Source organism: Battus philenor, unplaced genomic scaffold, assembly GCF_028537555.1.
Source record: "Battus philenor isolate CCGP_79_NKW_IND1 unplaced genomic scaffold, ilBatPhil1.0.hap1 SCAF_10, whole genome shotgun sequence".
In the NCBI taxonomy this organism is placed as follows: Eukaryota; Metazoa; Arthropoda; class Insecta; order Lepidoptera; family Papilionidae; genus Battus; species Battus philenor.
Window position 1 is genome coordinate 4326436 of NW_027181662.1, and position 14812 is coordinate 4341247.

The window sequence follows — 14812 nt, forward strand, 5'->3', positions numbered from 1 at the left end:
ACATTATAATTATGATTGAAAAATATTTAATTTTGAATGTATTTTGTTTCGCGAATAGTTGTATGAAGCTTTGATTATTTAATTTGTTTGAAAATATTTTTTAGATATTATACATTTATACTAATATCAAATTTTAATTATCGAGCTTAAATTTGGTTATGATTTCCTTCAAATCAACGTAATGGAGTTAATATTTTTTTTTTCAGGTAATCTATTGCTCGATTTTAATTTTTTTTTATTCTAGTACATTTATTTTTCATAAGATATCGTGTGTTTGACATAACATTTATGGGTAGATGTTAAAAGAATGTTCTCTGTTTTTTTAATAAAATTTTGACTTAAATAATTAAGTCATTGTGAGCGCGTTATAGAAAATTTATTTAAAAACTCGGAGTTATTCGAAAACATTTTATTATACATGTTTATATAATGATATAACATTGGAATACATAAGATGTAAAACTAAATTTTATACAAACTTACCTAAAACCTTAATATAATCAAGTAGGACATTTACAATTATGTACAAAGCACACAGCCTTAAGAGGACTTTCGTATATAACTCCTAAAATTATTAAATAAACTTTGTGACGACTTAGTTTTATGCACCTTACTACGTACTTAATTAAGAAAAATAATAAAAGAAATTAAAAATAATAATATTATTTAAATCTTATGAACACAATTATTATAGCAATTCATTATTAATTATAAAATTATGTTACTATAAAAGACATATAAAAGTACATTTGGCAGTATTTTGACTTAACCTTATATTATATATTTGGGATATGAATTTACGTCTAGAAAAAAAAATGAGCAAAATGATTTTGATATATTTTTAATCTGTTACGTAATTAATGACTTATGTCACATTGACATTGAGCATTGCGAATAATAAACAATAAATCAAGTTTAAAGAACCTCAAATATTGTATAATGTAAGATGATTCATTAAAATATTAGGAATTCATTTTGTTTTAATTTACCATTTCATTGACCTGTAATCATACGTTTATTATTAAAATTAATTTAATTAAAGAAGTTGATTTGTTGTTTTTTTAGTTCAGTGATTAGGTATTAGCTGAAACATGCCAATCCAAGCTCTAGTCGGAACATCTGGTCCCGTCTTCCGACGTCTCGCACGGCTACGTCCAGTAACGGCAGACGGCCTGGTTTATCAGTTTCGTACTGCACTATAGTTCTTGCCCATTCTTGCTTCTTATACTAGAAAAAGGGTTAGATAAAATTATTCTTCTATTTAAATTAACGGTACTAAATACATGAGAAACTATGTGATTTGATTACACATAGTTTCTTTAGCATTGGTATCCTGCATTAAAACTCACGTCCCTGTGAATTTACTGTATATTTGACAAGTACCGTGCTCAAATTATAAATAACTTTATTCTAGTGTGAATTTACAAGAACTTATGAATAGTCAATTCGTTAAACTTTAAGTAGTATGCTACCACTGGCTGGGAATGTTGATCTGCTGATGAGTTGATCTTAAATGGAATTTAATAATGTGAATACATTGTCTGCCAATAAGTCAATAAGGTGTAGTTTCTCGCATTTGAATTAACTAAAATTTCTAGAATGCTATAGTAAGATTTATTTAATAAAACACTTTTAATTTAAAATTCAGAAAAAGCAGGTAAAATATATCGTGGAACTTTATTATATATGCGTACTCGTGAAGAATTTGTTAACCTTTTGAGGATGAATTTAAATGTTACTAGAGTAGAAGCTCCGGAAGGGAAAACAAAGTATAAATGACGTTTTTTTTCAGTAAAAACTTAGTCTTACCTGACAATCATCCAATAAAGCCTTGTATCTAAGTCGGTTATTTGCTTTGGGTAAGATCTCTGCATCGTTGAAGGCGAGTAACTTCAGTCCATGTCTGTAATTTTTCGTTGCGGGATCGAAGTATCCGACGGTGTTCAGACAGTGCAGGGTTACGTTTTGAACAGCTCTCGAAGACATCAATTGCAAATACGTCAGTTGACTGTGCTCCGCTTTGTAAGAAATCTGGAAAACAAGTTCTCGCAAAATTGTCTTCACTTCATATAAAATATGATACCACAGACAGACAGAATGATTGTAAATAATAGACAGTATTGATACTATATACAAAATTTTTCCTATGGCTAAGTATACGACCGATGTACATGTCAGGTAAGAAACAAAAATTATCAAAAAAGAAAACACGAAAGTAATACAGAGCAATTGTTAATAAAGTTTAAAAGTTTTACTGATGTGGCATTCTTACACCCCATCCAAAAATCAATAATTTCAGAAGTAATAAATATTTTAGTTTGCCACTGAAAGTGCTTATTCTTTCTACCTTCAAACTTGGTGAACACATACCCGTGGTGTTAAATTATTTATTTCACCAGACTGAGGAGACCCATGCTTTAAAAGCACTTAGGCCTATTCCATGGAATGATTGATTGCAAGAACCCATTGTCACTTGTATCGAATTTAACATGTTCCCACCCCTTTAAAACACCGCCCAAAGATTAATTTTATCTGTACTTACCGTGAAACCATCTTCTATCTCGCTTAACCATGCCTCGCGTTCCTTGCCCTTATATGCGATGTCTTGCGACTGCATCGGTTTAGGAAATACACAGCTGGCACCCGTAGACATGTCGCAGTGAACCAATATAGCGTCATTCATATCACCGCCGTTCGGATCGATCCAATATTGTCCTAGAATTGTTTAAGTTATTTTTAGCACTTAACCAATTATTGGTGATTGACACTTTTTGGTCGTTTATAGTTACACCGGGTTAAGGTAATCGAGGCTGGAGTAGCTTAGCCTAAACATCCTTACAGTAAGTAAGCTCGTCGCCTTCTTTGAAAGCTTTGACACATGCCTGGCCATTTTTTACTTTGCTACATATAGGTAGTTGACATTAAAAAACTTTCGTTCAGGTCAGCTGATAGACGCCCTCTCTACCTGCATTACTTGCATGCAGCCACTTCCTGTGACCCAGCGACTTCCTGCGAACTATCCCCGTCGCGTCTACCGCACGAGCGATGTGCTCCACCGACTGCAACTTCAGGCAAGCAAAATCAAAAACTTACCACTTTGTGAATCCGGATGGTGGTACTTAATGTCACCGCACGTCTTCGCCGGTGCCTCTTTGCTTCCATCAGGTTTTAAGAATTTGTTCAGAGATACTTTAAGCTGTTCATAAGCTTTCATTACTATTTTCTTGCGTTCAGAGGGCGACATATCATCTTTGAAGAATCTTGGCGGCATGCTATTGGGATCATCGCCTAATGGATCGGGCCCTTTGACTGAACCTGACGACAGAATTTTTTTTAAAATTTTTGTACTCGTAATGTATAATAAAAAAAACTAAAATAGATATAATTCGTTATTAGATATCCTTCGTTCTTTCTGCAGTATGATCTATGTGATCTACTCTCAAAGATTTACTAAAGGCCCATAGCCCTTTCGGATGTTTGGTTTTTAGGCATGTCGATTTCTTCACAATATCTTTATTGGGCTTTTAAAAGCAGTGTAGATGCTATGGAATTCATGAAAAATGTAGTTTATCAGCAATCTAACACGTAAACCATAGTAGTATGTAACTTCTCGTCAATCAAAAGTAGATAATCTTTATCAATAAAAATTAATCACTACATGGTTGCTAGCGACAAATCTTAGGGGGAACATACTCCAATTTGTTAAAAATGAGATGAAAAAGATGAAATAATAGGATAAATAAAAAAGCATTAAAATTACATTTCTCATTTTGCATACACACCACATAATTAATTATAGAAACCTATCCTCGGTTGATGTTAATATCGTGTAAACAAAAAAAAACATATCTTATTGTTGCTTATTATTATTTTTTTTCATTTTTTCTGTTGGACTGCGACAAACAAATTTTTTATACTGCGAAATACGGTCTAGGTAACAAGTATGAACTAAAATTCCGGTTACCTTGCTGAAGCATGGCGGCAATGGCAGCAGCATCATAAGCTAGTCCCTCGCCGGGCAAACCAGGGGGTCCTGGAGGACCGGCGGGTCCCGGTGGGCCGTGTCTGCCTGAATCGCCTGGCGGACCTCGACCTCCCGGAGGCCCTACTGGCCCTTGTGGACCCGGACTACCATCACGGCCTGGGCTTCCTGAAAGGTACAAAAAGAAATCATTATATAGAAGAAAGATTATATATAGTTTTAACTTAAAATCGTGTCAAGACGTCATTTGTGGTTTGACAAAAAGGAAATGTTTTCGCTTAGAGATTTTCCAGCAGCTAAAATCTCATCCGGGGCTATCTTCAGTATTTTATAAAGGTCATGGATCTTCTACGGAAAACATAGATGATCCAAGTAAATTTGATTCAATATTAGCTCTAGCTAGTAATTGCCCGTGAACTTATAACGGAAAATGTTTTCTCACAATTTTTCAGCGTAGCAAGGCATTCTTTTTATTGATAACTAAACTCTTATTTTAGAATATTCCTAATCCTCCAACCAAAGTTTAAGACGTAACATGTTCATTTAAACATTAATATCACAAATCGATATCAATATCACAAAAATAAAATCAATGAAAAAATGTTTAGTACCTCTCGGTCCTATATCGCCATCTTTTCCAGGAATCCCCTGTGGCCCTGGCAATCCCCTTTCTCCCGGCCTTCCAGGTGCTCCTACCATACCAGGTAATCCGGGTAGACCTGCATGGCCCTTAGTACCATCAGCACCAGCCTCGCCGCGTTCACCTTTAGCTCCGTCCAATCCTGGCGGTCCCGGTTTACCAGAAGGACCTTGAGGGCCATCAACACCCGATGGTCCAGGTTCACCTCTAAGACCTCGCTCACCAGTCTGCCCAGGTGGCCCTGATGGCCCCGATGGACCCTAAAACCGTCATAAATAATAAGGCCGATTAACGCAAAAATAAGGTACGTGGGTAAGATACACTTAAATTTTTAAACATGTCATCATTGAAACAATATTTAGACGCAGTGCCTCAGATATTAATACAAAATTAAAATATTATCAAATTGTAATTGAATAAAACTTTTTTATAGTCATCTTATAATTAGTTAATCAAAAACATGCTAAAGAAATGCTGAGAAACTTTAAACTATTTCATAATCAAAATTTTACCTGCATCCCTGGGGGTCCAGCGGGACCTGACGCGCCTGGTTGGCCTGTAGGTCCTTTGTCGCCCGGTCTACCAGGCAATCCTGGCTGCCCAAGTTTCCCCGGTCTACCCTCCGGTCCAGGTTCTCCCATCGGTCCGGGCGGTCCCTGGGCACCGACAGGTCCCATTGGTCCTGGACTTCCGTCTATACCAGGTTTTCCAGGAGACCCACTTTCGCCCTGCAATTACCACTTGAAATATATAAACCAGTATTTCTTGATATATACGAAAACATTAACGAAATCATGAGCAAAAATTTGTCCAAACATTAATAAACGTTCTTACGATGACGACTTCAAAATAAAAGTGAAAAGACGTCGGATATATAAAAACAATGATTTACTTGAATTTTATGTTCAAGAAAACTCACGAAAATTTTAAATTAAGAACAATACCTGAGAGCCTCGAAGTCCTTGTGGCCCAGGTGGGCCTACAATTCCGGGAAGTCCAATCGGTCCCCTCTCACCAGCTGAACCGGGAGCTCCTATTGGCCCCTGTGGTCCCGTTTCGCCTTCACTTCCTCTTTCACCCATAGGCCCTTCAGGTCCTTGAGCGCCGGTCAGCCCTATAGGTCCTACTGGACCCGGCCTACCTGGTTCTCCGGCAGTGCCTTTAGCTCCGGGCATTCCGGGTGCTCCAGCTTGTCCAGGACTTCCTTGTGGACCCTGAGAAATTAAAAGGGTTTTGTTTTAAAATGTACACCTAATTTAAGTAAAAGATTATGAAATCCAATTTAAGTGTTACCTGAGGACCTAATTCCCCTGGCCTTCCTGGCAAGCCTGCATGACCAATGTCACCTTTAATTCCTTGTTCTCCTCTTGCTCCTTTTGCTCCTGGTTGTCCAGCGAGACCTCTTTGTCCAGCTTCTCCAGGAATTCCTACAAAATATTATACTTAATATGAAAATCTTTAAAATTATTAGCTTATAAAAATTAAAAAGCTGAGTAAAATAGACCTTAATTGCAAAACATAATAGTTCAACCATCCATTTCGACGGGGTTTCCTATTTGCTTATGGTTAAACAAAAATAAATCTATTCAAGAAGTTTATATTCATTGTCATTAAAGCCGTATTGGCATTTTCAGATTCTTTAGATTTGTGGTAGCAGAACGCAAAAGGTGCTAAGCCTAAACCTCGTTTAGGTATCTCAGCTCGAGGGCTCCCTCGGGGACCTCGGCTAGAGACGTTCATCAGGCTTCCCATGGATATTTCCAATAGAACCGGTTGCAAATGGCCTATAGCCAGCGTTATATCATAAGCAATATTATTTTATTAGTAAATAGTACTCAGTTTCTACAATTGATGCAAAAAGTAGACTCCCTTAAGTTATTGAAAAATAATTAAAGCTTCAAATACTATCAAGAAAATAAATTATAATAATGGAAAATATTACCTGGATTTCCAGGGGATCCTTGTTGACCTTTTGCTCCCATGTAACCTCTGTCCCCCTTCAACCCAGGCATACCCGTCAAGCCGGGTGCGCCCGGGAGACCGGGTGAGCCTTGTAATCCAGGTTGTCCCCTTTCGCCTTGCGACCCAGGTGCCCCCGGTTCGCCAGGCATACCCGGAGTGCCCGGTTCTCCCCTTTCCGCTGGTTCTCCCGGGTGGCCTTGAGGACCCACCGGACCTTGAGGACCTTGCTCTCCTTGTCTTCCTGTATATAAACGATTTAAATATCAATAAGTTTCTCTTAAAATGTACACGTTGGCTACCCTACTTGTCATTCTTTTGTTTCTATTCTGTGGTTGTTTGTAAGAAAAACAACCCATTAGACTTTATATTATTTTAAGTATGACTTTCTTTGCCAAACTACGTGTACAAAAATATAATTAAATTCAATTAATTTTCATTGCAGATTGTGTTTTGATTACTATAAAAACTACTACTACACTATATTTAGCTGAGTTTTCTTTAATCATATTCAATAAAAACTACTAAATTTTGTTCTTTTAATTAAAAAAAGTCTATTAGACAAAAAGATAAACAGTAACTCTAAACCTTATTGACACTGATAAAAGATTCCCTAAAATTAAAAATGTAGACTGGAAACCTTTATTATAAATATATAATTACAAACATTTCCGTAAGAAAAAATTGACGCCTTTCGCTGTAGAACAAAAATATTACTACTTAAATAAACCTAAGGTGAACTATTAATCAAGAAAATATTGGTTAATAATTAAAAGGAAAAAATAAACTTATTATTACTGTATAACTTATATTATTGTACCTGGAGGTCCTTCGTGTCCAGTTGGCCCAGCTGCACCTCTTTCGCCCTTCTCTCCAGGGAGGCCGGACATACCACGTGGGCCCGGGAGTCCCATAGCGCCAAGTTGTCCAGGGTGACCTTTACTGCCTTTCGGACCTTCTGGTCCCTATAACATAATTGTATAAGAAAAATAACTAAACTGCAAATTTAATTCTTTAAGGATTTTTTAACCTTATGAATAAGCTAAAAAGTTATGCAAATCACAACTTGTTAATAAATTGTTACTTTGTTTCTAGTGCGTGCTTATGAATTAATTTGAAACCTTTGTTTATTGCCCATGATAATGCCAAACATAAATCATCACGATTTTAGTCTTCTGAGACGTTAATATAATAAATTTTAAATAAACAGTGTCTTAAAAATTATATCAAACATTATACACATTTTACATATTTTACTTCTCTTTTTATCTTATAATATATTTTTAAGTGCTGTCTGAAGCTTACCGGTGGACCATCGGAGCCTTGTGAACCAACTTCCCCTTTTTCTCCTGCTACTCCAGGTTGACCGGGACTTCCTCTTTCACCAGTAAATCCTCTTTCACCACGAGGTCCTGAAGGTCCCGGAGGCCCAGTTTGCCCAGCAACGCCAGGTTCTCCTTCTTTTCCAGGAGATCCTGGTAATCCCGCAGCGCCAGGCATTCCCTGTAGTTTTTTTATTTAAATTAATTTAACACACTATATAGAATACAAAAATATGTTTACTTTCTTGCATTTTTTTATTCTATTTTTAAAACGAAGAACCTGTGTTACTTAAAATAAAAAAAATTGTGGTCCTTTTATTCGCAAAAATCCTCCAAAATTATGTATTATAACCAATCTATAAACCCTACCGAATCACTCTAATCTTTATACAAAACTTATGAATGGCAAACGGCTGATATTTTTTTAAAGAAAACAGCACTTTCATGTTTCATGATTGATTATCTAAATTATTTCGCTTTATGAAATCTTTCGCAAAAGTTATTTTCGATAATTGTTCATTGATGTTATTTTCAAAAACAAATTGCAGTAAAATATAAAAATTTTATCACTTTGTGTTTTGTATTTACTGTAGAAGTTGTTTAATAAATTTACTATAAATAAATTACCGGGAAACCAGTGGGTCCAGGAGGACCTTGTGGCCCTCTTTCTCCTGCTGGTCCAATAGCACCCTGCGGTCCTTGAATTCCTTGACTACCATCTCGTCCTGCATCGCCTTTAGGTCCTTGTTGCCCTTGTTGACCTGGTTCACCATCTTTCCCTGGTTCACCCTTAAAATTATCCATTTTTATAACACACAAAAGTTACGAAAATAATCTAAAAAGTTAAAAAAAATAATATTTACTTGTAGCCCTCTTTCACCGGGACTTCCCATCAACCCAGGAGGCCCTTGTAGCCCCTGAGCACCTTGTTCCCCGGGTCGTCCATCAGCACCAGGAATTCCTCTCTCGCCAGGAGGACCAGATTTTCCGGTCATACCAGGTCTGCCAACAAGTCCCCTCGGCCCTTGTAAACCTTGGGGTCCTGGTCTACCAGTATCACCAGTGCTACCTTTTGATCCGGGTAAACCTAATGCTCCTCTTTCGCCTGGCTGACCTTTTGGACCCAAAGGCCCGTCTGCTCCAGGAAGGCCTCTCATTCCGGTTAACCCTCGGTCTCCTTGCGGGCCAATGTTGCCGGCTGGTCCACGTAACCCGCGTTTCCCACGCTTTCCTTCTGGTCCTACACTACCTGGTAAGCCACGTGGTCCAGGAGCGCCAGTTTCTCCTCTAATACCGGCGTCACCTTTTGCTCCTCGATCTCCAGGTTGCCCCTAAAATAAACATTAAGTATATTAATATTTAAGTTACAAAAAAAAGTAGTAAAGTAGATTAAGAAAAAAATAAAAAACGCTTTGGTTGTCTTACCGGCATTCCTTTGGTTCCAGGGATACCCGGATCGCCAGCGATACCGGGCGTTCCTCTAGGTCCAGGAAAACCTTGAGGTCCAGATGCTCCAGTTTGACCTTGTACTCCCTTTTCTCCAGGAGTGCCATCTCTTCCTGCCAGTCCAGGTGCTCCAACTTCACCTGGCTGCCCAGGGCGACCTGCTTCGCCTCTTGGTCCTTGAATACCTTGACTTCCCTTAGGTCCTACTATACCCTGTTCGCCTTTTATTCCAGGGGCTCCAGGAAAGCCTGGCGATCCAGGTTTACCTACATTACCCTAAAAACACAAGAGTACACAAGTTTTAAACTTTCTGGCACTTGATTACCATTATAACCATTAATTATGTTTATTTGAAATTAATTAATAGTATTTACGAGATTAATTATAGCTTACAAAATATATTTACACTTCAATTTATTTTAGTCTTCCTATCCAATATTAGTAATTAAAATAACATTATCCTAAATAATTTGAAACCTCTTACCATTAACCCTGGTGGTCCAGGAGTTCCATCTACACCTCGCATGCCTGGTGGACCTGGAGGACCCTCTCGTCCACGTTCGCCTCGAGGACCCACGGGACCCTACATATGATTTCATTTGTTAAATACACAAATACGGTAAACAGAAGTACCAGTTGACCCAAACAAATTTAATAATAATAATAGAATTTGTACATGTTAAAGTACTTGGAATATTATTAAAATTAGATTTTATTGTAGTATATAAAAGGTCATTATTAATTATAATACTTAAGTAAACATTTACCAAAGGACCGGGCGGTCCCATTTGTCCAGGTAATCCGGTAGGACCTTTCTCTCCTGGGAAACCCTGTTCGCCCTTAGCGCCGTCTTTGCCATCGAATCCGCGATGCCCTTTTAAGCCCTGTATGCCTGGAACACCTGGTGAGCCTCTTGATCCTGGCTGTCCAACGGCACCAGCGGGACCTGGTTCTCCGTCTTCTCCTGGAGATCCCTGAAAAGAAAATTAGCCTCACTTATTGAAAATACAAAGTATTATTTATAATATTTATATTTTTCATATTTTATGCATTTTATAAACTTACATCTTTTCCTGGAAGCCCCTGTGGCCCTCTTTCACCAGGAGGTCCTTGAGGTCCTGGCAAACCAGGTTCACCGGGTTCACCACGAGGTCCTTGGAATCCTTGTGGGCCCGGGGGACCCTGTGGTCCTGGAGAAGAGGAAGATAAGCGAAACGTTATTCACCTTCTAATTTTAAAGTATATCACACCAGAGAAAATCTAAAAATATTGTTTTGTGTTGTCTACAAAAGTTATATGACAACACGAAAAATTACCTGGAATTCCTCTTATTCCTGGCGCGCCAACGGGTGCCTGCATATACTGATAAGGATCAAAGGCAGGACCTTTGTCGCCGCCGGCCGTCGCTGCTAGTTGTGCAAGGTACGCATTAACCTAGACATCGATGTTTTTATTTAATATCTATCCAGAAAAGAAATATTTGTAAAAAAATCAAGTTACAAAACATTATATTTATAGCACATATCACTAAATTGAACAGGATTTTTTCTTCAGAACTTTGTTCTTCTATCGATATGGACATTTAATGAGGATTCTACAGGATAATGCGACGTGAAATCAGATGTTAATTGATCATTGACAGCTTGTCCATATCATAACAATATGGATAACTCGAAGTTTTGTTACATAAAGTAAATAGATTGAAGTCGTTTGCGTTTACATTATGACAAGAGGTAAAATACTCATATAATGATTTTGTAATATTTTTAATGTATCTGAAAAGGAATACACCACAAACAGATATAGAGGGTCATTAAATATGGGTGTAAAATGGTTAAGGCTCTCACATCCTGTATTAAGTTAACACTTGAATATGTTACCATAATCTATTTTTTCTACAGGAGAGCGCTAGCAGTGAAAGCTAATAAATTCTGACAGTACAAAGTATAAGAACAAATAATAAACTATAATTAATTTTAATATCTCGTAGCGCGAATTTTGAAAACACTTTTTCTCATTTTATTATTGTTACGTTATTTTTTATTTCTGAAACCATTGGTTTTTGATAGGATACCATACATTTCTTGACAGCAAATGAATTATGCATAGTTTTATGTTGTTAATGCATTAAAGCTTCTACATTTATAACTAATTACCTCTATTTATTATATTTTTTTAATATATTTTCCTGATGTATAAGTCTAAGATTTTAAAAGTTATACTTGCATCTGGCATAGGTCCGGCGGGTCCTGGTGATCCTGGAGCACCAGGTACTCCGCTGACTCCTGGTGCTCCGGGTGGACCAGATGGACCGTCATCACCAGGCGGCCCCTGCACCCCTCTTACGGGAGTAGAAGGTTGAGGTGCAGCGGTATACGTCGGCCTGCTAGTTGCTGTTGCTGGAAACAATAATAATTAAAATTTTCGACTATATCATCTTGAAGAGCGACGCCTTTGAGAACCGCTAACAGCAACATAGACTTTTAATTATATGCTTCATATCTCAGCTTTTATCTTTCTGCGTTTCTGTTTTTATCTGCGTTTGTCTTTCTCACCTTAAAAATTTAAAAATTAAGGAATTTTTCAACGACTATTGTAATAATCCGTTTCATGTACGCCTAGACCGTGCAGTGTAGGAATTTAAATGTGGAATAACGAAATAAAAAGCTTACGTAGTAGACAGGCAGGGAGGACAGAGCAGTTCACACGTCCCAAGTGGCACTGGCAGAGAGTGCAGTTGTCTCGCTTCCACGTCTCACCCTCCAGGTACGTCCGTCCTAGATCCGCGCAGCGTTGCGTAGCTGGCGCTAGTTGATGCAATTTCATATTTATTTATACATGTTGTTAACATATTTATTAAACTCTAAGAGTAGAGGGAGGTCCCAAATCCTATTTTAAATAAACTGTTTTGTGAAATAAACGGCTTGACTTCTCTACACGGAATGCTTGTATTGTCAAAGTTAAATTAGGATTCATACACCCGCTAGAATAACAATATAGAGGCTTCCCGAAGTCGCGTGGCGCATGAGTTTTAGTTTTATTGCACTTTAGCCATAACTCGAAATCTATGTACTTGATGCTTTAGTCCCAATTTGCTTGAAGTATGATGACGATCGAGATTTTTTTTTTTGGACCGCACTATATGCCCCTTTGGTGTTTGCAATTTCCACAGATTTGAGTTGGCAGAGCGGAGAAGGCGTCTAGCCTAGCCTCAAGTACCGAAGCTCGTGGGCTCCCGGGAAAACCTCTTCCTGGGTCGCTACATACTAATAGTAGTTATCATATTTATTTTACGTAAACGACTTTTGATTTGGTACATCACAAATATTTTTGTCGGTAATATTTATACCTTATTACTTAAAAATTGAAATAAAAATTACCTCTAGTTACGGGCAATGAAACAGGCCGTCTATATCCGGGAGTACTACCTGTAACAAAAAAAAGAAAAAAATGGCGGTTATGTAATTTATAACACATAATTTTTTATTTAACGGAATCAGGCGTTACCTTGCGGAAGTACATCCTAGATAAGAAAAGGACCAATATTTAGCCACTTCCGCACATGCAGTGGTAGTCGTGCAACAAAATGCATCGCCCGCCAGCCAAGCACTTTGTGTTTGGCACTAATCGGTGTAACATAACTCCTGATGATGCCCCGTGGAGGGGCGAAACACGTGTTTAGTGATTTGACGGTGGCAGTTGTGTAATTCGCATTGTTTGCCGCATACGCATTTATCAGCGGGCTGGCTGCGCAAGTGGCTAAATATTGGTCCTTTTCTTACATAATTTTTTAAAATATTAAAGTATGCGTTACATATAACGTACATAATATCCAAGCATCAGCTCATTTCTGGATTGGGTTGCCAAAACAGCATTATTAGGAACATTTAAAATATAGTTAGATAAGGAGAGAAATCAGATCGGTGAATACATGGAAGTTTCGTCACACGGCTTTGGAGCTTTTCTTTATAGGACATTTGAAAGCCACGTAGCGTTATTCTAAGTTGAAAGATGTAATTATAATTGAGATCAAATTGATTCGAGTTTTTATCACATTGGGTTCTTTTCTTTACAAAAACACAAGTGATCACTATAAATCATCTAAAGTGACATTAGAAAAAGAATGGATATCTTTTTTAATTAGATAACATTTTATCTTTTTAGTAATTACAGACTTTTTTAAAATTTCGAAAGAATTATGTATCAAAGAGGTTACAACTGAAAATGACAAATAGAAATAATTAAATCAGAAATATCATGGATTTTAATAATACAAGAATACTTACTGGTCGTCGATTGAGATCCTACGAAATCACGTTCCGCTATAATAGCTGTAAATAATAAATAAAAACTTTGAAATCACTTTAAATAAGACACAAATATGTGTGTATTTGCACAATTACTATTTGAAAAAGAACTAACGTCAGGGTTTAACGGCATGATACCAGTTAAGTAAATAATTTCACTTAGAATTCAATTCTTGAGATGATATTATGCTGTTAGTCGGATATAAAAGATTCTCCGAAACAGTTTTGTAATGGAAGTGTACTGTAATCACCGAAGTGATGATATCAGTGACGGAGGTGATAATATCAGGTACTTTTAAACACTAGTGGGGCTATTTCTTAGACATAATTATTTTTTATATTCATCGTGAAAAGCCATTATCATCATAAAATGGTTATTAAATTTATTGAAAAAACTGACCAATGAAAAAAAAAAATGTGCATTTGAATGAATTAAAAAGCACACTGCAAAAAGGACACATGAAGATATAGATTTCGAATGAAGAAATGCAATAAATGAATAGAATACCGTTTTCGTCTTCCCCGAATGGATTGTAGTCATCGTAGTTGACGAGGTCGGGATCTTGAGCTTGCGGAAGCTCAATCATCTCATCGCGTGATGCCTCTGCCAGGTCCTTGCAAGCCACTGGCAGCACCAGGAGTGCCAAGCAGGCAGTTCTTACTTGCCACGTCATCCTGTTTTAGAAAACGCACAATATTCGAATCGCTATCAATCTTATTAACAGGAATACTAATTCTGCAAGGTATAGGCCTCCTGAAAGATCCAGTATCCAGACTTCTTGCGATCATAATTAAGTCGGCGGTCTACTTAGAAGGAAGGCTTACCCACGCCGCATCTACCGGTACGTAGTCGTCACTCTACAAACTTTTGGCTTTAACGGTCAGATAGCAGTACGGTCAGTAAGCAATAAATTAATTTAAAAAAAAATAACTACTAGAATGTTATACACATTTATATATGTACATATATATATATATATATATATATATATATATATGTACATATATATATATATATATATATATATATATATATATATATGTACATATATATATATATATATATATATATATATACATACGTCGACTTAGTAATTAACACCATATATGTTTATAGAAGATTAATATTTCTATCGAATGGTATTTCCGATGTTAT

At 37.0% G+C, this 14812-nt stretch overlaps 1 protein-coding gene across 1 annotated transcript; it reads right to left on the reverse strand.

Moving 5' to 3' along the window:
• Positions 1-1080: 1080 nt before the first annotated feature.
• LOC137926761 (collagen alpha-1(II) chain-like) lies at positions 1081-14330 on the reverse strand. Its single transcript, XM_068770461.1, has 23 exons — positions 14165-14330; positions 13624-13680; positions 12022-12156; positions 11576-11748; positions 10666-10783; positions 10415-10539; positions 10117-10323; positions 9834-9932; positions 9329-9625; positions 8767-9234; positions 8531-8692; positions 7887-8084; positions 7402-7546; positions 6565-6825; positions 5916-6049; positions 5567-5836; positions 5135-5350; positions 4594-4882; positions 3965-4150; positions 3094-3315; positions 2543-2715; positions 1810-2031; positions 1081-1227 (listed from the first exon to the last, which is right to left on the reverse strand). The coding sequence occupies exons 1-23, from the start codon at positions 14328-14330 to the stop codon at positions 1081-1083; spliced, it is 4470 nt and encodes a 1489-aa protein (XP_068626562.1).
• Positions 14331-14812: the final 482 nt, after the last annotated feature.

What these genes read in the sequence shown, in the direction of transcription:
- LOC137926761 (XM_068770461.1), bottom strand. Translation starts at nt 14,330, where the DNA reads ATGACGTGGCAAGTAAGAACTGCCTGCTTGGCACTCCTGGTGCTGCCA. An exon ending in AGGAATAAGAGGAATTCCAG is followed by an intron (nt 10,540 to 10,665) that starts GTAATTTTTCGT and finishes CCTCTTCTCCAG; the next exon opens with GACCACAGGGTCCCCCGGGC. An exon ending in AGATAGAAGATGGTTTCACG is followed by an intron (nt 2,032 to 2,542) that starts GTAAGTACAGAT and finishes CTTGTTTTCCAG; the next exon opens with ATTTCTTACAAAGCGGAGCA.